Source organism: Colletotrichum fructicola (assembly GCF_000319635.2).
Source record: "Colletotrichum fructicola Nara gc5 chromosome Unknown KSG_Nara_v1_contig05, whole genome shotgun sequence".
Classification (NCBI taxonomy): domain Eukaryota; kingdom Fungi; phylum Ascomycota; class Sordariomycetes; order Glomerellales; family Glomerellaceae; genus Colletotrichum; species Colletotrichum fructicola.
In genome coordinates this window covers 2,665,325-2,686,782 of record NW_027094055.1, presented here as the reverse complement: position 1 = coordinate 2,686,782, position 21,458 = coordinate 2,665,325, and the positions used below count along the sequence as shown (strand labels likewise).

The following is a 21,458-nucleotide window of genomic DNA, read 5'->3' as shown; positions in this document are numbered from 1 at the left end:
GCTGCTAGCCGTTTCTGAAATTCACGATAATTTGATCTTGACCGCGCCAACTTACCGAAACACCGCGGAAAATAATTAGCAACGATGACGGACGCCTCGCGCTGGAAGGCCACTGTATTTGTGGGTGGCCTAGCTTCTGCAGTCACAGCCTCCAATGTTCACGACGCGTTCATACCGTTCGGTGAGATCGCAGACGTATCGCTCCCCAAGAACGACAAGCCGAACTCAACAGAGCCTCATAGAGGATTCGCCTATGTTGAGTACGAGGACATCGAGGACGCAAAAGAAGCAATCGACAACATGGACCAGTCGGAATTTTTCGGGAGAGTCCTCAAAGTTTCAGCCGCAAAGGTGCCAAAGAGTGCCGATGAAGGTCTCGGTAGCAAGAAGGCGCTTTGGGAACAAGTACGTCACCACAGGTCCCGCTTGAGTCATATCGATACTGACTGCGCTCATAGGAATCATGGTTGGCTGAGAATGCTGTGAGTGAAGAGGACAGACTCGCCGCAGAGCAGGCGCAGGTCGAAGTGCGTGGGGATGACCCCATGCAGGGTCTGGAGGGGCTTGATGTCGCGGGACCGAGGCCGGAGTGAGGGGGATTTGAAGTTTGACTTGGGTCTCTTTTTTTTTTTTCTTTGGCATAGCGATGGCGTTCACACGGTTGCGAATGTACAAATGGACCTGGCCTTCTCCCCGAGACTGGGACGAGAAGCACATTTGAGAAAGGAAAATGAAAACAGCGTCTCTAGTGCCTTTGAATCTGTCTGTCGTCGTTGACATATACAAATGTTTCCCCCCTAATCACACATCGACACTGTGGTCAACCGTCTCCCCTCATTATCCCGTTCACCATCTAGTGGTGCTCCCTGGCCTCGGCGGCATCGGCGGCGGCCTTGTTCTGGCGCTTGATGCGGATGGTGCTGTCGGTCATGAAGTGGCGGCCGATGGAGTAGGTAGCAGCGGCCAGGGCGAAACCAACGACGACACCTGGTTACGTCAACAATAGTCCGGGCTGCATCTTGATATTCCGGGTCTGACATACCGAGGGGGATCAACTCGGGGGGGATCTGGCGGAGCTTGCGCAGTCTCTGGGAGACGGTGTGGCCTACGGCAATTCATGTCAGCGCTCGCATTCGGTGTCGCAAGGGCGGTCGCAGTCGTCGATTTTCATGTCCGATATCGTGGAAGGCTTCAATGGCTGGGGCCGGGGGTGGACATACCAACTTGGTCCTCGGCCTGAGGGAAAACGTCACAATTAGCTACGGCGGTCCGTTTGGAGACAGCGGGTTTTTTAACATACAGGAACCGGGGACCTCATGCGCATGGTAGGGCGGAAAGCACGGAGACCGAGAGTAGGACGCATTTTGACGGTTTTTGTGTTTTTTGAGGGGAGATTTTCGGGTTTTCGGTACAGCTGAGGGAGCAGTCGTTCGCTGATCGGGATTGGATCTCGAAATGAGTGTTTGGAAGTTGAGCCGGCTACCATCAGTCTGGTCTGATGTTAGGCGGGAGCTCGGCCCACCTTTGCAATGCCTGAGGCCCGATTGGCGCATATCAGGCATCCACACCCGTTCTCGCCCGTCACCACTCACCACCTGATTCTTGGTCCAGAAACGACCTTCAATTGATCTCACTGCAACAACACCAATCGCACGTCGCTGCCCACTTTGCTCCATCACCGAACCGACTTCCAGTCAATTGCACCTCCACGTAGTCAAAATGGCCGACGATCAGGAACTCGTTACCAAGCCCTTCAAGTTCGTCACTGGTACGTCGTGAAATATCCCTCGCCCCCCCAGCATGGCCTGATCTTTTTCCGAGGCTAACGTAACTTGTAGCCGGTATGTGCCCTCCGACCGACCCCACGATACCCGCGATGCGACCGCGTCAATTGACATTGGCCACTATGGACGAATGCCTAACCTGAGCTTGTATAGGCACCGATGCCCGCTTCCCGAACATGAACCAGACCAAGCACTGCTGGCAGAACTACGTCGACTACCACAAGTGCATCAACGCCAAGGGCGAGGACTTCGCCCCCTGCCGCCAGGTCCGACTATCTTGAAGTGCTGCTGGAGGAATCGACAACTAACGTTTTGTAGTTCTGGCTCGGCTACCGCTCCCTCTGCCCCTCCGGCTGGTACCAGCGCTGGGATGAGCAGCGCGGTCAGTACCAAATCCCGATATCAAGGAACCTCGTGCTGACAAAGAACAGAGGCCGGCAACTTCCCCGTCAACCTGAACGCATAAGCGATATTGGAGTAGGCTGTACGCAAGTTAGACGGAGGAGCCGGGCGACTGTATCACTTCCAGATGGATTGAGACATCAAATAGAGCATCGGAGGATGTGTCGTGCGACGAGGCTAAAAGCGCACACAGGCGCTGAATGTGAATTCGTGACAGACTGTCTGTAATGCCCGTCCATTATTGTCATTTTATCAAAAACGCAAGCTCGCTGCCTTCCCGTAACTGATCTCCCGGAACTCCGTTCGCCTCCGATGGCGCAAACTCATTGCAAATATGTACTCTCAATGAAAATGAGAGAACACTTGGTTGCACTTGGCCTTTCCCTTGCCCTTAGGATCTTGCTCATCCTCATCGGAGCTCATAAACTCATCGTCTTCGTCAAAGCCGAAAAATGTTCTGGGCTTATCCTTGGAGGTCTTTGCCGGTTCTGATGGAGGCGTGGATTCCTTGGAGCTGCCGCCCTCTTCATCCTCTTCATCGCTCGTCATGGCCTCGTCCGTCTCCTCAGAGCCGGTAGACACTTGCGATGTGCCGAGCAGATTGTCCTTGTAGTTGCCAGCCTTCATCGCGGCGAGGACGGCCTCACGAGTCCTCTCATTTGCCTCTTCTTTGTCTTCGACCCACTTGCCGTCCAGCCGACCCTTGCCGCCGTTCCTGATTTCATCCTCACGCTTCTCTGACATTTTGACGATTTGCTCCCATCTTTCGCGGCGCTTCTCCTTTTCCTTCTTCTCCATCTCCGGCTTAATGGCGAGGTATTCCGCCAGAGCCTTTGCTTCAGTCACGGTACGCAGACGTCGGCCATCCAAATTTCTGCTTGAGTTGTTGGCGTCTCCCTGGTTGCGCTTCTTCTTGGATGACATGCGACCTCCGGCAGCTCTCAGCTGGGATCCGAAACCACCCTTGCCACCACATAGCGGCAGCGACAGGCGCAGGGAGACGAAATCATCTGATTCAGACGAGAGGAGGTCGGCAACTTGAGCTGTGGAGGACGGCGATAACTCCTTGTTTGATACAGTCGTCAAGATCAGGCGGTTTTCAGTCGCGGGCAGGCGCTCATTCAGTTGCTGGCGCAAATCCGATAGAGTAGTTGAAGAAGGCACAGGAAGCACCAAAGTTGACGGGCCTAGGCCAGCGAACGTGCTGACGAAGACGTTGATGTTCTTCACGGCCATCTCGAAGCGTTGACGTTGTTGTCGCTGTCGATATTGTTGTTGTTGACGTCGTGGTTGCCGGTGTCGTCGGTGTAATGGGGCTGCGATGTGACGAACACGCGAGGCGATGGAATGCGATGTTCACCTGGTGACGCTACGCTATCAGCGATAAGGCCGGGGGTATGGGATTTGGCGCGGAGGGAAGAGACGGAAAAAAAGAAAGGAAAAAAGGTGGCTCAGCGCTCAAGCCACAGTAGATTTCTCGGCAGCGGGGGAGGAGCACCGGCCATCGAGGGACCTCAGAGCACCAAGTACAGTGGGCAAACACCTAACCGTCCACTGGAGCGACTCGCCCAGCACGTGACAAGGCCCACCCGATCCAGCAATTGCGACCAGTGTGCCCGAAAAGACAAGTGGGGCCCACACAAACGAGGGCTTGATTTCGAAAATTCAAGAGCGACTGTCGCTGTTGTACGTTCTATATTCCTGCCACCACGACTTCACCCTCCCCAACATCGACCAGCAAGCGACCCGACAACCGCCACGATGTTGATTCCCAAGGCCGACCGCAAGAAGATCCACGAGGTTAGAATTACCATTTCGCCGGCGCGCGAGGAGAATTGCACGCCGTAAGCTCGTCGACGAGAATGCTGACGATGGAAATTTAACAGTACCTCTTCCGCGAGGGTGTCCTCGTCGCGAAGAAGGACTACAACCTCCCCAAGCACCCCGATATCGACACCAAGAACCTCTTCGTCGTCAAGGCTTGCCAGTCCCTCACCTCCCGCGGCTATGTCAAGACCCAGTTCTCCTGGCAATACTACTACTACACCCTGACCCCCGAGGGTCTCGACTACCTCCGCGAGTGGCTTCACCTCCCCGCTGAGATCGTTCCTGCCACCCACATCAAGCAGCAGCGCTCCCACGCTCCTCCCCGCGGCATGCTCGGCGAGGGCGAGCGCGAGAGAAGGCCCTTCGGCGGCCGTGGCCGTGGCGAGCGCGGTGACCGTGAGGGTGGCTACCGCCGCCGTGATGCTGGCGAGGGCGGCAAGGAGGGTGGTGCCCCTGGTGGATTCGAGCCCCAGTTGTAAGCATTCCCCCTATGCGCTGGCGATTCGATCTCGTCTGGACTTTGTCGGCGCATTCCTACCAATCTCGAAGACAGTCTGCTAACTGACTACTTGTAGCCGTGGTGGCTTTGGCCGTGGCCGTGGCGCCCCCCCCTCGTAAGAGGTCTCTTTCCTATCGGCTTTTACTCTCGAGACGCATTGGCAAAACAAAAAAAGGCACCGACATGTACTCTAAAAAGTGGATGGCCGGAACAGTCGCGCGTCTGTCAACGTCACAGACTACGGGGGAAACATCGTGGGAGTTTGGAGGTTAGATCCTCGGAAATCGTTTGCATCAAAAGGTCATGAATTGCAGCCTGCGGCTTGTGCTGCTTCCTCCAAACCGTGAAACCCCACAATTTGTGTCTCTTTTCTTTGCAAACGCTGTGATGAGCCAGCGGTGTCTGCCGGTCGAGCACGTGGGGGTGGTGCTGAAATCCCGAGAGGTCACGTTTGAAACCTCTGGTATGCATGTCAAGGGGAATGAATGGGAAAAGAAAAAAGAAACGAGGACTCCTGGTTTTTTTTATCGGTGTTCTCGGAGTCGGGCTGGAAACGAAAGGGATCGGTCTGGCCTTTGGGAATGTTGAGAGCGGCTCTCCTGCGGTAAGCATCGACGCCAACGCCGACGCCGACGCAGACGCACGTAGGAAATAGCTTCAGCAAGCTGCCCTCACGAATGAACGTATCGTATACTGCACTTTTTGAGACAGCCCCTGTAAAGAAGCAATGCGCGATGTAGCCGTGTGGTAGCCAACCTGCTTTGACGCCGTGAATCTGTCGCCAGCCCTGCCCAGAAGCGGCAAGTGTGGTAGAGCAGGTGTGCTCGAGTAGGAATGCCGAGGAGTGTTGGGCATGCTTCGACGAAGTGGCGGTGACTGCTGCTGAAGCTGGGCTGCTGCTGCGCGAATCTCATGACTGCCAGGTCTTCCGATGCTCTTGCAAGAGTCTCATTCGTGCCCCGCGTAAGTTCGGGAAGCGATTACCATCTGCACACCTTTATTTTGCTGTCTTGTCTCAGCGAGTGAGATGCGAAAGATTGGCTTGGAAGGGACGAGGGGGCGCCTTCCTCAACGCACTGGCTGGTTTACCAACTGCCAACTGCTAACCTCACGTCGGGTTGCAGCATGTCTGTCTCGCCTTCCTGACCTCCCCTGCCTCCTGCTGTTTGACTTTCGTGCATGTTAACCAGTTTCCGGACACTGTTGCCTCGATATCCCCGAGCCGCGGGATGAGAAGGAGGGATGAAGATGGGGGTGGCTTTGGCTGATCCAGGAAATATCGCCTTACTTTGCGTGCAAGTCACCTCAGAGTCCTTTCCACGGCCATCTCCAATCCCACACCACCTTCCAAATACACAATTGACCACCCTCCGAATACTCCGTAAGCGACAAATCTTTTTAGAACTCATTGACAAGTCGATCAGATGAATATTCAACATCATTTGCAGGCCATAGAACTTTGTGGCACAGCATGACTGCCATGGCCCGATTTAAGCTCATGAACCACTGAACCACCGAAGGCAAAATTCCGCGTCGCACAAAACGATGGAAAATCATATCAGAGCCTCGAGAAGCCATCCGTATCCGTGCCATCCCACCCGCTCACGCCAACCCGGTACGTAAGCCAGCTCCAGGTGGAGGGAGCGTCTCCACGCCAAGGGCCGGACACGGAGAGAGCCAGCAAACCGGGGAACGGCCGGAAGAGGGCCACCACACCAGGGTAGCGCGTGGACAGAGCCAGCCTGAGGGATTGTCGCGGGCGCGGGCATGGAAGCGGCAACGCGGTCGAGGCCTGGGGGCTAGTGTGTAAGTTCAATGTCATGTGCCGTGAAGTGTCACCACGTTCTCACACTCCCTGAAGCTTACGGGAGGGTGGTTTTGTTGAGGCGAGCTGCCTGCCACTCCTCTGCTGGTCAGTCTCTCGGGGAGGATGGCGGATGTGCGAGATAAGCACCCCGCGGGCGGTGGCCAAGTGGAGCTTGCCAGTCGCAACGCAATGGAATACCAAAGAAGAAGCTTTGGAGGTGGTCTTTTTTTCGCTGATGGTGGTGTCAGTTTTTCTCGCTCACTCTCTCGGAGTTGAAAGTTGAGTCCAGAGGACCAGGGCCCCGTTCACCCCCTCTTTCCCTTTCCGATGCATCTTGTCCGTCTTGCGATCGTCTGACTGGCTGGAGAGCACATTGTCGACCCCATCGAGGTGGGATGAGCTGCTGCCAGACATCGGACTGCCTGGCATCTGTCGAGTGGGGTTTGGGCGCGTCGCCAGCCATTCTCGTTCTGCCCCTCACTTCATAGCTCAATGTGTTCCAAACTTCTGTTCACTTCTCCCTGCGCTCGCTGCGGCGTTACAACTGAGCTGCCCTCCGCAGTCAAGCAACCTGCCCCTCCCCAATTTTTCAAGGCCAGCAAGTTCTGGTTGCCAGTGGCAGCCCTGCTTGATGACGCCGAGTGCGCAGCTAGTGCTGGCGGGGAGCTCCCAAGGCGGGGCAACAGGGGTGAATAGCACGGTGACGGGCATTACAATGGGACTCTGCCGTGACCTTCCTTCATTCACTGACGCCCATGCAATTCTTCTCTCACCGATTCAATGAATTGGCCAGAGCATACCGGGTCTCGCCACGGGCATGGCATGCCGCTTCGTGTATGTACTATGATCATAAGGTGGCCGGGTGGTACGTGGAGCTGGACGAGGGGCCGAAGGCGATGCATGCGCAGACGCGGAGGTGGATATGTGGATTGTGGATGCGGGATGCAGCTAGAAGGCATCCCACTACTTCTACCTCATGGCGCAAAGCGTAGGTACCACAGCATATTGGCCCTTTTACTCCAAAAAGTACACTCGGTGTAGACTGGCGAGCCTCGCCGGCTCGATCCCAGGGAGCGTCGAGATGTCGGAACCCTGAACTCAGACACGCAGACCATGGACCCTGGCTTGCCTGCCCCCTCTCCATCCCAAGATGCGCCCATTTCCCGCGCTGCCCAGAACGCGGGCTTGTTGATGACGCTGCTATATAAGCTGCTGCTGCCACCTCCTCAATTACTTAGAATTCACTTTCAAGCTCCGATTCACTGGTCCCCTCCTCTTCTGTCGTGAGCTTTTTCTGTACGTTGGTGCTCTCCTCCCCCTAGCTAGCCCTAGCCCTTCGTACTTACACGTCGATGGGCTACTGATCCAACTTCGAGCAGCTAATCTCTCCAGAAACCCAATCACAACCCAACACAACCTTCACAATGTCGAACCTCCCCAAGCAGATGAAGGCTCTCCGGTATGCTTCTTCCCCAGATCGATGAACAGTTTCTCGAGCTCTCGACGACCCCTCGCGTCCCTTGCAGCTTGGCTCACTGAGCATCATTTTACCCCTCCATCGGCGATCGGCTGACCCCTCACCCAGATACGAGAAGCCTGAGGATTGGTCAATTGTCCAGGTTCCTCTCCCAGAGCTCCGCGAGAATGACGTTCTGGTCAAGGTTCGGGCTTGCGGTGTTTGTGGCACTGGTAAGTGGTCTTGCGCATGTCCCTCACCCCCAATGCATGATCTTCAGACGCCATTGAGGACCCGCGAAGCTAACAGTCGGCCACAGACTTGGTAAGATTTTCTCGCCGAACCTCAGGACTCGATATTTACAGGCGTCGCAGCACATCCATGAGGGCGAGTTCATCGCCAAGTTCCCCTTGATCCCTGGCCACGAGACCGTCGGTGTTGTCGCCGCTGTTGGACCGGTACGTACCTCGCCAAAATCATTGAATAATTCCTCAAAGACTCACACTAAGACGCCACAAACAGAAAGTCAAGGACTTCAAGGTTGGCGACCGCGTCGCTGCCGACAATTCCGAGCTCTGCAATGAATGCTTCTACTGCCGCCGCGGAGAGCTGCTGCTCTGCGAAAAGGTACGGCCCCACTTTCCCACTTACACGGCCCGCACACTGACACTCTTCCCACCCCTCCAGTTCGAGGCCCACGGTGTCACCATGAACGGTGGCTTCGCCGAATACTGCGCATACCCCGCCGGCAAGGTCTTCAAGATTCACAACCTCAACGATGTCGATGCCACCCTCCTCGAGCCCGCTTCCTGCGCCTGCCATGGCCTGGACAAGATCCGCCCCCGCCTGGGATCCAGCGTTCTGATGTTCGGCGCCGGCCCCACCGGTCTTGTAAGTCCGCTCGGACGGAGCTCCGTGACAACCCGGCCGAGCTTTTGTTCCTGACATTTTGTGTGTGCGTGATAGATGCTTGCCCAGCTCATGCGCCACAACGGTGGCTGCAACGTCACCATCGCCGCTCCCCAGGGTCTCAAGATGGACCTCGCCAAGAGCCTCGACGCCGCCGACCACTACATTGAGCTCTCCCGCAAGGAGCCTGAGGCACAGTTCGCACAGCTCAAGAAGGACCACCCGTACGGCTTCGACGTCGTCGTTGAGGCCACTGGTTCCGTCAAGATTCTCGAGGACGCTATTAACTACGTCCGTCGCGGCGGCAAGCTCGTCGTCTACGGGTGAGTGTCTTGGGTTGTGTTCCCTCGTTACAACTACTGATCTTACGCTTAGTGTCTACTCCGACTCCGCCCGTGTCTCTTGGCCCCCTTCCAAGATCTTCGGCGACGAGATCACCATTCTCGGATCCTTCTCCGAAACCTACATGTTCCGTAAGTGTACTCCCACTCTTTTCTAAGAGTCCTACTAACAAAACCCCAGCCGCCACCATCGACTACCTCGACTCGGGCAAGGTCCGCACCAAGGGCATCGTCAATAAGACCTTCAAGCTCGAGCAGTTCGGCGAGGCTCTCGAGTCTATCCGCAACAAGAGCGCCATCAAGGCTGCTATCGTCTTCGACGATGCCACCGGAGTGTAAGCTTGTGCGAGTCGCATGCCACTAAGCACCAATGCAAAAAACACAAGCACAGAGAAAAAAAACATACGCCAAATACCATTTACCCTTCGTGGAGTGTCGTTGTTGCCCTGCTGTTGTTCACGCACACATTTCAAAAAACAAGAAAAGGTCTCTTTATCTGGCTCATCTTATAACGTTACCTTACTTAGACAAGCATCGGATCGGAGTCAGGGGCCGAGGTTGGTGGGACGGTTGTAGGGCAGGTGGGCGGGCGGTTGATGTTGTTGTTGCTGACCCGGAGGTCGTGGCGCAGTGAGGTGTTTGTTGTGAATGATTGATGATGTTGATGACAGGGTGGGTTCACGGTTACGGGCGGTTGCGGAGTTGAGAGAGAGGATTCTGAAGGCTGGCGACGGTGACAAAAGTATGGTTGTTGTTAGTCTTTCATTCTATAGTCGAATGGCTCTCGAGAGAATTGATGAGCGATGAAACACTGCCTGGCCAATTGTCTTGTTGATTTCATGAGAATGATATTAGAATCTTGATTTGTAGGTAGTTTCGTCGTCTTCGTCGTCTTCGTCGTTCCTTGTGTTGAAATCACTGTCACCGACATTCTTACGAGTACTGCCCTGTATTACGACACACGGCCCAGGGCTTAATCTGAAGTATCGGCGCCATGAACCTTTGTCTGCACCAAGCTGCCCGCACTGGATCCAATAACTGTACCGATCGTCTCCCGATCGAGACCTGCTTCTGGAATTCCACTCGTAGGCCCCATCTTCCATCTCTTCTCAAGGTAGTGCAAAAAGACATTGCAGGCTTTCAACGGCCGTTTCCCGTCCATCCAAGCCAGATTGACTTTTTGGCCCCAAGTTCACCTTCCAAGGAACAAAAGCAAAAGATGACGAGAATCTACGCAACTCTACTCCGCATGGCAGCCATCCAGTCTTGCTGAATGCCAACACACACCCGTTAACCACCACCCAATCTTTCCCCGCCTCGAATAGCGAAACCCCGCCATCCCTACCAGAAATCTTGCCTTACTTGCGTTGATACTGCGTGACATCGCCAATCGATGATCCTCCCGCGCCTCCTCTCGCGACGGCCATCCACCCATAGAGTTTGAACCGACGAAGAAAAGCACATGCACACAACATCTTCCAACGAAGCGTACCGAGATTCGACATGCCTTCCCCGCACAACGGGGTGCGTCACCGAAGGACCATGCATAGCCCAATACGTTGGCCAAATTATGCTTCACTTCTAGCTCTCACCGATTAACCCACATTCTTTTGCTTGAGTCAGGTCAATTCTCCCCGACGGCTGAGTTGCAGGCCGGAGATATCCATCGTATCGGTACACAGCCTCCCCCCTCAGGAGGTTTCGCTCTCTCTTTTGCTCTGCCGCTGACACTGCTTCTGCTGTAAGTCTGCCGCTGAGACTGCTGCCGGCCGAGGCGCGGGTCCGGGGTTCGAGGCTGTAGAGGAGGAAGAAAGGGCGGGTGAACAACAAGCGACAATGCTTCCCGAAACGGGACGTCCAAGCGAACGTAGCAGAGACATGGCAAGGTTGGGCTCGTCGCCTGCTTGTTTAATGGAGTCGTAGGTGAACAGTCAGCTGTGCGAGTGCGGGTGCGGTTGCGGGTGCGGTGCGGTGCGTGAGCTGGCTCCTGCCTGCCCTTGGTCGCTTGGCGGGTCTTCTCTGCCGTAATGGTGTTTCAACGCACAGGGAATTGCCGTTTGGGGATTTGGCGGAGGAGGATCTGGTAGGTGCTCGGTCGACGATCGATCTGGCCCGCCGCATAAGCGACCGGTCCCCGTTTGTTTACCTACTGCTACCGCCACATCAATATTTGTTGGATTGAATTTTTTTGGATTGTCTTCGTCCCATAATATTGCTTCCCGGGACCCTGCCTGTCTCTGCTTGGGTGGCAGGGTAGCTATGCGAAAAGCTATGCGAACCAGCGCGTTGTGGAGGTGGGTTGTTGGAGAAAGACTGCAAGTTCCGAGGCACAAAGCAAGCTGTGGCAGCTTCCGGCACATGGCAGCTGAAGCTGCATGTGTTCTGGCGTCGCTGGAACAATGACCGCCACATAATTGGGATGATAGTATATAAGCTTCGTGTTCCTCTAGCTGTCTGTTTGTTCTGGAACCAAGCAATTAGCAGCAATCTCAATCAACAACCAGCAAGCACTTATACTCTATTACATCAGTCCGTCGTCATCTCTCTCAAGAGCCCACATACCAACAAACAGACCAATCAATCAACATGGATGCCATCACCCAAGCTATCTTGAACCGCTCCAAGCTGGAGGTGGAGCTGATCAAGATCTCCCAGCCGACGGAGGAGTAAGCCAAATCTTCCTTCAATCGCGAAGTTCGCGTCAGATTCGTTTGTCGCGGTCGTGCTGATTATGAATTCTGCAGTTCCTTCGTCATGACCATCGAGAGCAAGGTCACGGGTACTGGACCGATGGGCGCCACCATGCAGCCCATGACCGTCGACATGATGTACAACGGCGGCGTCTTTGGCAAGCTGGACCTGCCCGAGGTCAAGACCAAGTCAAGCGGCACGTTAGTTGTTGTCACAGACCAGACTATCAAGATCATCGACCGCAACGCTTTCATGGCCTTCGTCAAGGCCATCATGTGCGACGATGAGTTGATCCTGAGACTCGACAACGGTGACTGCACGATCAAGGCGCTTGGTCTGTCAGCAAAGGTCAAGTACGCCAAGGACGTGCACATCGTGGGTATGAAGGGTCCCAAGATCGCCCAGGTCAACTCATCGCCTCGCGGCAGCGGATTCGCCAACACGATGAAGGTCTACAACCCTAGCCCGCTCGAGATTGACCACGGCATTAGCATGTTCGAGCTGCGCAACCAGGGCAGCGGCGAGGTTCTGGCAGAGCTGAAGGGAGACCTGAAAATTGTCCGGGGCGAGTTCGAAGTTACAATGGAGGGCACCCTGAGGAAGGGGACCAAGCCATCCGACAAGGCGGTGATGGTTGGTCTCGGCACACAGGAGAATAACTGGTGCGATGAGACGATCAAGAACATCAACTGCCCGTTCTCGATAACCCCGCAATTCTCTCAGATGCTTCAGTAGATAGTCGGCGAAAGATGCTGTCGAGTAGAGACCGCTGATTTTATGAGCGAATGAGAATACGACCATTTTCAGATTCAGCGTTGTGGACTTATTGCTGTGACCGCGATCGTGATACCTGTGCCTGGCGCTCGGCCAAGCTGTCAACCAAAATCGAAATGTTAAAACCAGGCCAACGGCCTCAGTCCGTGGCCGTGGTCATGGTCTCGAGCAACAATCGGTCGCGTTGCGTTCTGTCTTTGTGCCCTCGTTCGCAAACAGCATTCGCAGCCGGCGAGCATTGCGTAGTGACCTGACAGACGACGCTTGACGTCAGCGGGGAACAATCATGGCCGGGGCTCTTTGAAGCTTTCCCAACGGACGTGGAAGACCCCAGTCGACGAGCGGTGACGGGCATTTTCTGGGCTTGGGATGTTGGAAAGCGTATTTGCAGGTGAGGCAGGTTGCTGAAACGGCCGAGGCAGTATGTTGCGCAAAAGATGTCCATACTCCTCGGCTAGGGTGGGCCACGCAGCACTTAAAAGTAGCGTTCCTTACTTATTTAGCGTTTTAACCTATAACTATGCTTTTACCTATAATTAGTAATATTACTTTTTTTATAATAAATCATAACTTTCTAGAATAACTCAACGTAATAAAGTTATATTATTACTAAAATATATATTCTACTTATTCTAAATATAAGTATTATATAGATACTAATTATTTATAAGTATAGCGTCTCTATTTAGGGAATTTAATTTTTACTTTATATACTTTTAAAGTAAGTAATAATATAGTATATAGAAGTAAATTCAAGTTTCTAGTTTCTATAGAAGTTATTAAAGTTATTAGAGACTTTAAAATACTTTCTTTTTAACCTAATTACTTTATTTATTTATTAAATTTATTAAATTATTCTTAGTTTCTCTCTATAATTTAGTAAAATAAACTTAAGTTATAGAAACTATTAAATCTCTTAGTATTTATATTACTAGTTACTAATAATATTATTAATATTAATATCTTTTTTATTTACTTAGTAATTTATTAAAGTTCTAAATATTCTCTTATTTAATCTTAAAATTATTTAATATACTTTAATACTCTTTAAACCATACTTTAATATATAAATTAGCTATTTCTACTACTAATCTATTTATTTTTTTAAACTTAGATATATTAAACTATATCTCTAAATACTTTTATATAAAGGTTAATAGCTATTTAATATAAAGAAAGCTTAATATATAAGGGTTCTAAGTATATAAGAAGTAAGTATAATATATTAAGTTAGAATTAATAATTAGTATTTACTTAAAAATCTCTCTAAAAGTTAATAGTTGTATAATAAAACCTTTTTCTTATTATTAGTTAATATTAAAAGCTTCTTTTTAATACTTTTTAGTAATAATAAAAACTTACTAGCTTTTAGTAGAGCTATATACTTCTTAATTTAAAACTTAGGAACCCTAAATTAATAAAATATTTTATTATATAATAAGTTTTTAATTATAAAGTATGTATAATATATTTAACGTAATGAAATATATAATTTAGTAGTATTTTTTATAATTTTTACTAAAACTTTATTAAACTTTATATCTAAGTAAAAATAAGCATTATTTAATAATTCTAAAAGTATTAACTAAATTAATTATATATTTAGTTATTAACATATTTAATGAATTATTAATTAGTAATAGTTTTAGTAAGGTATTTACTAGTTATAGGTTAAAGCATAGTTATAGGTAAAAAATCTAAGTTAGTAAGGAACGCTACTAATGAGGTAGTGTGGGCTCCACTATTGTCGAGGGGTAGCTGCTGGGGATGAAGTTGAAGGTGTAAGAGCAAGGCAGGACGAAACGGGGACCCACGACAGGCAGGAGGACACTGGAGCTTGGCGCAGCTGTCGGGAAGGAATTGGGGCAAGAGGAACAAACCTACCGGCCGTCCTCCAGCTTGCGGGGAAGTGCGACCTTGGGCCACTAGCGTGCAGCGCACCGAGTGCTAGCGGGAGGTAAGGCGCGCCGCAGCGAGAGGCCCCCCTGCAGACGGAATTGCAGGTCTCGGCGGTGGTTTAGGTTGGGGTTGCACTGAGCGATGCCCCTCGCCGGGTTGGGGAGAACCTGCTGGGAGAATGGGACCAATGCTTGGAGCCCAGAGGATGAGGCGAGGCAACCTTCCGCAGGTCAGGTCGCCTTGAGTCCCGAAGATCCCTGCTAAGGTGGTAGGCCAGGACCCTGATTAACAGAAAAAAACATTTGAGGGTGACAAGGGGCCCAGGGGGCACGATATGGAAATTGCAGCATTTCTTATCGCTCCACAGGGTCCAGACTTTTTTTTTCTTCCTGTCGACGTTGAGAGACGCGGTTCGCGTGGTGTTTGGTGTTTCTGGATACTCTAATTACACGAGGGTGTTTAGCAGTTCATGCAATGTATGCAAGGCGCTCCAAGAAAGGGACAGGCCTGCCCAGGCACCTCGTTAATGAGGCATCAGGGCCCCATTGTGTGTGATGTTGTTGTGGTGCTAGGGATGTGACAGGGAGGTTCATTGGGAGCTGCGCACAGCCAGCCAGCCACGCTGAGTCGCGGGGGGGCCGGTTAGGTAATATCTCGGCCCAGGTGTTGCGATGATTCGCTCGCCCTAGGGACCTCGCGCCCAGCATCTGAATACGAGATGATGCGCCTGGCTGGGGCACCTTACCAGAACATTTCACCTTTTTCGCCCAGCAGCAGTTAGCAGCCAGCAGGGAGTAGGCAATCCACGGCCAACTGTGTCTTGTATCGGGAGACTGCCGCGTGTACGGATGTCCATTGTCCAGCTCAGGACCCGGGCTGCTCTGTGTCTGATGCCCTGCACACTGCATAAAGCCGTCATCTCACGGGGTTACGGATTATTCGAGACGTAATATGGAGAAGGGGACTCGGACGAGGGACGGCGACGGACGGGCATGGAAGGGGACGGGAAGCTCGATGGAAGGACTCTGTGAGCATCGTCAGGTAGAAGAAGGAGGAGCAACAACAACACTACATCCGAATGGATGCATGCACTTAGATGCAACACACTGACTGCACTGTCACTGTCACCGTCTGGCCTGATGCCTGCGTGCGCCGCGCAAATTGTTGGCTGGGACACTAAAGGGGTCAGTTCCATCAGCTGCCCTGCCTAAGTGCTCTGGTCCTGCAGTAGCCAACAACAAACAAACGACTCCAACGATGTGTTTAAGCACTCTCTGCAGAATAAGGTCACTTGGCCGTCCGCGATGGCGCTTCTAATCATGTTATGGCCTTCAAGCTAATTCCAGCCCGTTGCAGTAATCCTGTAGCTGGCGCATCGGGAAATTCCTCCTTGCCTTTGCGCCTGCAGCAAAGATCCCTACTTGTATCGCAAACCATCTTCCTCCTGCAGAGCGGCCTGTCTCAGCCGACCTGACGATCCGACGTTGACTTACACACACAACAACATTAGACGAGACAAGAAGCAGGTGCAGAGCCTCCCTGTTGCGACCTTTGCCTGGCTATTACTACGTATTACATCCCTACTCCGCCAGCCATTTAGGAATGTCTATCGACTGAAGGCGCACACTCGGCAGCTCCAGCTCCAGCTCCAGCTCTTCAGCTGCTCCTCCTTCTCCCCCGTTCCGAACATCCCATCCCACTTTTACGTCCAGGTCATCTGCCTGTTGCCGTTCCCCGTCTTGCCTGTGTGCGCGTGTGCCGCAGGTCAGGTCCCAGTCAGTTTGCAGTGTCCTTCCCAAGTTCCTGCCTACCTGGCTTGAGTGCTTGGTTGGTTTTAACAATTTAATGAAAACCTTGCCTTCCTTGTCCTGTTTCGTTTATTCGTCCCTTCGTTTATACACCCAGCCCGCTGCGCGCATGCCGATTTGCTGCTTGCAGAGGCCCCAATGCTCCTGCCGTCGCAGACATTAGACGACGATCTGGACCTAGCCCGCAAATATGGCTCCTTGGTCGCAACGTCATGCTCCACCTCTTCGTCCTCCTCCTCTCCGTCGACCTTCCGCCGATGTTATCTCTCGGATACACAGCCACTCCTCTTTAACTGCACCGCCTGGCCAGCTGGGACGACTGCCAGACTATGTGCTTTTGGATAATTCCCAACTGCATGCCGCCGACGAGAGCTCTTCCGAATCCGACTTCCACCCCAGACGTCCGCGGCGACCGACCCATTCCCGATCCATGAGCCACCCCTTTCCAGCGCTGTTCTCCAAAAAGAAGCGCCCTGAACCCACGACCTACGAGACCGACTCCGACTCCGATGATGCGCCCGTCATGACCAAGCCATTGGGGAACACGCAGAAAAACACACACAAGCGCGGTGGTGCCAACAGCAGCAGAGATGGCGGCAGCAGAGACTTTGCTACAGGCAACTGCATGACTTGCGGTTCCCTCGTGCGCTGGCCGCGTGACCTGAGGGTCTTCAAATGCACCGTGTGCCTCACCATTAATGACCTCCCTCCCGATCAGCAAGCGAGGGCCAACGCTGGTCCCAAATGGCTTCAGCGCCCGTCCCAGGATTCAACCTCGCCCCAGAAGCAACCTCCCCGCCCTGTCGACCGATACGAGGCCAGGCCCATTTCCCTCGACCAGACTAAGAGACTGATCCGGCAATGCATTCGCAACCACTTGACGAGAGCCATTAGGAGGACCTCGAGCTTTGAAGATGAGCGCCGCGAAGTTCTCGAGAAGCACCTGGCCCCTAGCCACGCGGACAATGGCGACCGCCCATGCACCTCGCGACAAATGGGCCCCGGACTTCACAGGCGGCAGAACAGTCACGACAACAGACCGGCCTACCTTTTCCCAGAACAGCCCACGCTGCACCCAAACCCACAACGAGTGCCCCCACCGTCCAGATCCTTCTCCTCTTCATATCCGGAACGGCCCCCCTCCATGCGGCAACTCGCGGCCGAGGCTAGTGGACCCCGGCCCGCGGACCCGAGATGTTGGCAAGCTGATGATCCGAAGAGAATCTTCAAGCCTCTCGAGGACTACATCATGACCTGCTTCAACTCATTCCATTGTGTGAATTCGTCCTTCTTGTCTCGTCGCCCAGCCCCGGCAGTTCGGTCAGGGAGTGAGTCTGCTCAAAGACGACCCTCCCTTCCACGACCCGAGCCGAGGCATCCGGAACAGTACAGCGAGACCCCCATCATTGACCTCGATCCTAAACTGCTTCTGCTGGGAGACTTTGCCGAGAACGGGACATGGTGGACAGGCAGTCAGAGTCAGAGTCAAAGTGGGGCACGGCATAAGAGGTCGGCTTCACATCGAATTGATGAGACGCCGTCTTTCGTCACGCCTCGCTCTGCGCAGGTCGAGTGGAACGAAGTCGCTGAATGGTATCGAACGATACTCAACGCAGCTGAGTCTTGGATGGCCGTCTATGAAGAGATGAACCGAGAGGCAGGGGCCGGTGCTGAGCCGGGGACGCCAGTACCAGACCCTTTGTCGGCCACGGAGCTACGAGCTTTGGAGTCTCAGCTACTTCACGGACAGGAGCATACTCATAGAGCACTCCTGAAAGCCACGGAGAATCTGTTGAAACGACCTGGTCGCCCTATGACAGACCCCGAGGACCTGCGATTCCTCCTCATTGTCTTGGAAAACCCGCTCCTTCACGGCGAGCCAAACACTTTCCAGGGACAAGGGCGTCGGAAGGAGACGAGAAGACCTGAGGTGCCCAAGCAAGAAGGTTCGGCTGTGAAGACTGGACCTGTTTCGGGACAACATTCCGTCATCATCAAACGAATTTTAGGCTTGATATCGAATTCGTCAAATACCTGTCAAAACCATCTTATTACTTGGTTCGCACGGTATACAGAGTCCAGATTTATCAAAGCCAAAGATTTGGCCGCTGGCTTTTTGACATACAGGCTCATCCGACAGAATGAGAAGAAACAGGAAGTCAGGGTGGACATCACCGCTGGGTTGATTCCGAACATGAGTGCAGGTCACCACTCAGCCGCCTCGCTTCACGCGGCGCTTGGAAGTCAAAATGCTCCATCGAAAAAGCAAAAGGAGCAACCGAAGAAGATGGTTTACAACGAAGACTGGCAGATCAAAGCTGCCGCGCGGGTCTTGGCTCTCATATTTGCGGCCAATAACATGACGCACATTCGACGGCCAGATCAGACGGCAAGCACTTCCAGTAGCACCACCCACCGAGGCGGTATTCAGGCGCACGGGCAAATCATTCCGACGAGCGACTTTTACAACACCATGATTGACTACACCGACCTAGTGGCCGAATTCGAGGCCTGGGAATCGAAACGGGGCCGGTTTTCTTTCTGCCAGTACCCGTTCCTGTTGAGTATGTGGGCGAAGTCTCAGATTCTAGAGCATGATGCCCGCAGACAGCAAATGACCAAAGCTCGGGATGCCTTCTTTGATAGCATAATGACGCGGCGGGCTGTCACTCAGTTTCTAGTGCTCGATGTTCGAAGAGAGTGCCTTGTGGATGACAGCCTGAAGGCGGTGAGCGAAGTCATTGGAAGCGGTAGCGAAGACATCAAGAAGGGGTTGCGCATCGTTTTCAAGGGCGAGGAGGGCCTCGATGCCGGCGGTCTAAAGAAAGAATGGTTTCTACTCCTCGTCCGGGAGGTTTTTAACCCTGACCATGGTAAGTTCTGCCCTGTATCTTTTCAGCACTTGTCTGACATGTGCGTAGGCATGTTCATCTACGACGAGGACTCCCAGTTCTGCTATTTCAACCCCAACTCCTTCGAGACCTCTGACCAGTACTTCCTGGTTGGCGTCGTGATGGGTCTGGCCATCTACAACTCGACCATCCTGGACGTGGCATTGCCACCTTTCGCTTTCCGCAAGCTTCTTGCGTCTGCGCCTAGCTCTTCAACCGGGCCTTCCGCCCATCCGCGACCAAGTATGAATTACACCCTGGAGGATCTCGCAGAATACCGTCCACGACTAGCGGCGGGACTACGGCAATTGCTAGAGTTTGACGGCGATGTTGAGGAAACTTTCCAGCTCGACTTTGTTGTCGATGTTGAGAAGTACGGGATCATTACTCAAGTACCTCTCTGCCCAGGCGGAGAGAGAAAGGCAGTGACCAACGCCAACAAGTGGGAGTACGTGAATCTCTATGTTCGGTACCTGCTTGAGACAGCAGTCACGCGCCAATTCGAGCCTTTCAAACGTGGTTTCTACACTGTCTGTGGAGGCAACGCCTTGTCACTGTTCAGGCCGGAAGAAATTGAATTGCTGGTGAGAGGTTCAGACACAGCACTCGACGTGGATGCTCTCAGAGGTGTGGCCGAATACGACAATTGGGGGACCAAGACTCCTGACGGTGTCGAACCGGTCATTGGCTGGTTTTGGGAAACCTTCAAGGAGGCGACACCAGACGAGCAGAGGAAGCTGCTGTCCTTTATTACGGGCACTGATCGAGTGCCGGCAATGGGAGCTGCTCTGCTTCCCATCAAGATAACGTGTTTGGGCGAAGATGAGAACAGGTATCCCATTGCTCGAACATGCTTTAACATGTTGTCCTTGCGGCGCTACGGGTCTAGGGAAAGATTGGAACAAATGTTATGGACTGCTGTCCACGAGAGCGAGGGCTTTGGACTGAAATAATTGTATCACGCGTCAACGACACAGAAATCATTAGCATCCGGAGTTACAGACAACGGCTCTGAAGCCGTCTGAGGGTATTGAAATGCATCTAGATAGGGTGGCAGCAAGATTCGCACCGGCTCGCAGCCTGTCGGGTTTCTTTTTGGTTTGGCTTTGGCCTTTTCTTGGATGTACATGGGTGTAAGCCCTCATTACCTTATAATGAACAAAACAAGACTTTTCTTTGTCGTCACTCCCGATCTCCATGCGTCCATAGCACAGTGACCAGAGTCGGCCCTAATGGCAGGTGTATGTCAATCATGAAGCTGTCCATGGAGCCCCCGGTCCATGTAGAGATTCTTTTTGGTACATTTTGTACATGGTATTCATACATTTTCCTCCTCGCACCGTCGTTCGTAGGCTTATACGGCAACCTCGGCACGCGCCTTGTCCAACATCGCCTTCTGCTTCTTCGCCTCCTCGCGGATCTTTGCATTGGCGACCCGATCCTTCTCTCCCTTCACGCGCAACTTCTCCACCTCTTCCATCTCCCGAAGCTCCTCTTCGGTAGGGGTTACGGGAGTGGCCTCAGCCTCGGCGATGAAGCGCTCCAGAATCTCTTCGGAGCGCTTGTCCTTGATGTCGAGCTTGACGACACGCTCGTTCTCTGTGGGTTCTGGGGCTTTGCTTCCGTCCATGGCGGAAGAGGGGTTCTGGGGTAGCGTTGCGGGGTCGATGGGTGCGCCCTTGCTGAAGTAGATGTGCATCATGGCGGCGCCCTCGTTTGTGGCTTTGCGGTTCACGATCATGGGGACGGCGGGGTTGTGGTACTTTAAGCGACGGAGCATGTTCTGCCAGAACTTTCTGTACTGCGGTATCAGCATCTGTTCGTAGCAGCCGTCCCATGCGCCGGTGAGCATGGAGGGGTGCAGTGAGGGTTGACGGACCTGGGCCCCATGTGGCCGCCTTCCATGGTCTTGGCGAACTCCATGTGTATCCTTGTGACATTGGGAGGGAGGATGGCGGCGCCGGGGCCGTGGCGTACCGAAAGGATCTGCAAGAGGTTTTCGTGTCAATTGGAGCCATCCGGGAATCGTGAATCGGGTTCTCGAGCGATCATATGTACCTTCTATTCAGACTGTTAGCTTCATGTTGAAGTCGTTTTGCGCAGGAGTAAAAATCCTCAAAATTTCAGCACTTACAGCTCTGAGAGCATGCCATCTCTTTCCTACGTTGACCATCTTGGCGGCTGTCTGAGAAGTCTCCAGATATCTGACTACCCAGAGGAACTACTGCTTCACCCACTTCAGGACCTCGATCTCTTAGTCGCGTGGTCGAGATGCTGGAAAATTGCTGCGACCCTTGCGTTGAAACGGGCCGGGATTATCCGGATAAGAAAAAAAGTTGGGGTGCTTATCGCGCAAGCTTGGACCGGGAT

At 52.9% G+C, this 21,458-nt stretch overlaps 9 protein-coding genes across 9 annotated transcripts; 6 read left to right on the top strand and 3 right to left on the bottom strand.

Moving 5' to 3' along the window:
• Nucleotides 1-84: 84 nt before the first annotated feature.
• cyp33 (Peptidyl-prolyl cis-trans isomerase E) lies at nucleotides 85-593 on the top strand (the record flags this gene model as incomplete). Its single annotated transcript, XM_032035457.1, has 2 exons — nucleotides 85-405; nucleotides 459-593. 2 exons carry the CDS (start codon nucleotides 85-87, stop codon nucleotides 591-593), a joined length of 456 nt encoding a protein of 151 aa, XP_031885460.1.
• A 260-nt stretch (nucleotides 594-853) lies between these two features.
• Nucleotides 854-1,363, bottom strand: CGGC5_v009430 (uncharacterized protein; the record flags this gene model as incomplete). The annotated part of the gene is made up of 4 exons (XM_032035458.1): nucleotides 854-987; nucleotides 1,043-1,105; nucleotides 1,221-1,236; nucleotides 1,301-1,363. 4 exons carry the CDS (start codon nucleotides 1,361-1,363, stop codon nucleotides 854-856), a joined length of 276 nt encoding a protein of 91 aa, XP_031885453.1.
• Nucleotides 1,364-1,719: 356 nt separating this feature from the next.
• Nucleotides 1,720-2,250, top strand: cox12 (Cytochrome c oxidase subunit 6B; the record flags this gene model as incomplete). Its single annotated transcript, XM_032035459.1, has 5 exons — nucleotides 1,720-1,768; nucleotides 1,839-1,886; nucleotides 1,938-2,050; nucleotides 2,103-2,166; nucleotides 2,216-2,250. 5 exons carry the CDS (start codon nucleotides 1,720-1,722, stop codon nucleotides 2,248-2,250), a joined length of 309 nt encoding a protein of 102 aa, XP_031885454.1.
• Nucleotides 2,251-2,528: 278 nt separating this feature from the next.
• sde2 (Telomere maintenance protein SDE2) lies at nucleotides 2,529-3,422 on the bottom strand (the record flags this gene model as incomplete). Its single annotated transcript, XM_032035461.1, has 1 exon — nucleotides 2,529-3,422. One exon carries the CDS (start codon nucleotides 3,420-3,422, stop codon nucleotides 2,529-2,531), a length of 894 nt encoding a protein of 297 aa, XP_031885534.1.
• Nucleotides 3,423-3,947: 525 nt separating this feature from the next.
• CGGC5_v009427 (40S ribosomal protein eS10) lies at nucleotides 3,948-4,631 on the top strand (the record flags this gene model as incomplete). The annotated part of the gene is made up of 3 exons (XM_032035462.1): nucleotides 3,948-3,986; nucleotides 4,073-4,488; nucleotides 4,589-4,631. 3 exons carry the CDS (start codon nucleotides 3,948-3,950, stop codon nucleotides 4,629-4,631), a joined length of 498 nt encoding a protein of 165 aa, XP_031885533.1.
• Nucleotides 4,632-7,743: 3,112 nt separating this feature from the next.
• Nucleotides 7,744-9,601, top strand: ARD1 (D-arabinitol dehydrogenase 1; the record flags this gene model as incomplete). Its single annotated transcript, XM_066152170.1, has 10 exons — nucleotides 7,744-7,778; nucleotides 7,905-8,008; nucleotides 8,095-8,099; nucleotides 8,141-8,233; nucleotides 8,298-8,402; nucleotides 8,463-8,666; nucleotides 8,742-9,007; nucleotides 9,060-9,157; nucleotides 9,207-9,360; nucleotides 9,553-9,601. 10 exons carry the CDS (start codon nucleotides 7,744-7,746, stop codon nucleotides 9,599-9,601), a joined length of 1,113 nt encoding a protein of 370 aa, XP_066008353.1.
• A 2,010-nt stretch (nucleotides 9,602-11,611) lies between these two features.
• CGGC5_v009425 (uncharacterized protein) lies at nucleotides 11,612-12,451 on the top strand (the record flags this gene model as incomplete). The annotated part of the gene is made up of 2 exons (XM_032035464.1): nucleotides 11,612-11,691; nucleotides 11,770-12,451. The coding sequence occupies 2 exons, from the start codon at nucleotides 11,612-11,614 to the stop codon at nucleotides 12,449-12,451; spliced, it is 762 nt and encodes a 253-aa protein (XP_031885535.1).
• Nucleotides 12,452-16,387: 3,936 nt separating this feature from the next.
• On the top strand, nucleotides 16,388-20,041 carry mug30 (putative E3 ubiquitin-protein ligase mug30; the record flags this gene model as incomplete). The annotated part of the gene is made up of 2 exons (XM_066152169.1): nucleotides 16,388-19,070; nucleotides 19,119-20,041. 2 exons carry the CDS (start codon nucleotides 16,388-16,390, stop codon nucleotides 20,039-20,041), a joined length of 3,606 nt encoding a protein of 1,201 aa, XP_066008354.1.
• A 401-nt stretch (nucleotides 20,042-20,442) lies between these two features.
• On the bottom strand, nucleotides 20,443-21,011 carry CGGC5_v009423 (mitochondrial 54S ribosomal protein mL61; the record flags this gene model as incomplete). Its single annotated transcript, XM_032035466.1, has 2 exons — nucleotides 20,443-20,884; nucleotides 20,968-21,011. The coding sequence occupies 2 exons, from the start codon at nucleotides 21,009-21,011 to the stop codon at nucleotides 20,443-20,445; spliced, it is 486 nt and encodes a 161-aa protein (XP_031885432.1).
• Nucleotides 21,012-21,458: the final 447 nt, after the last annotated feature.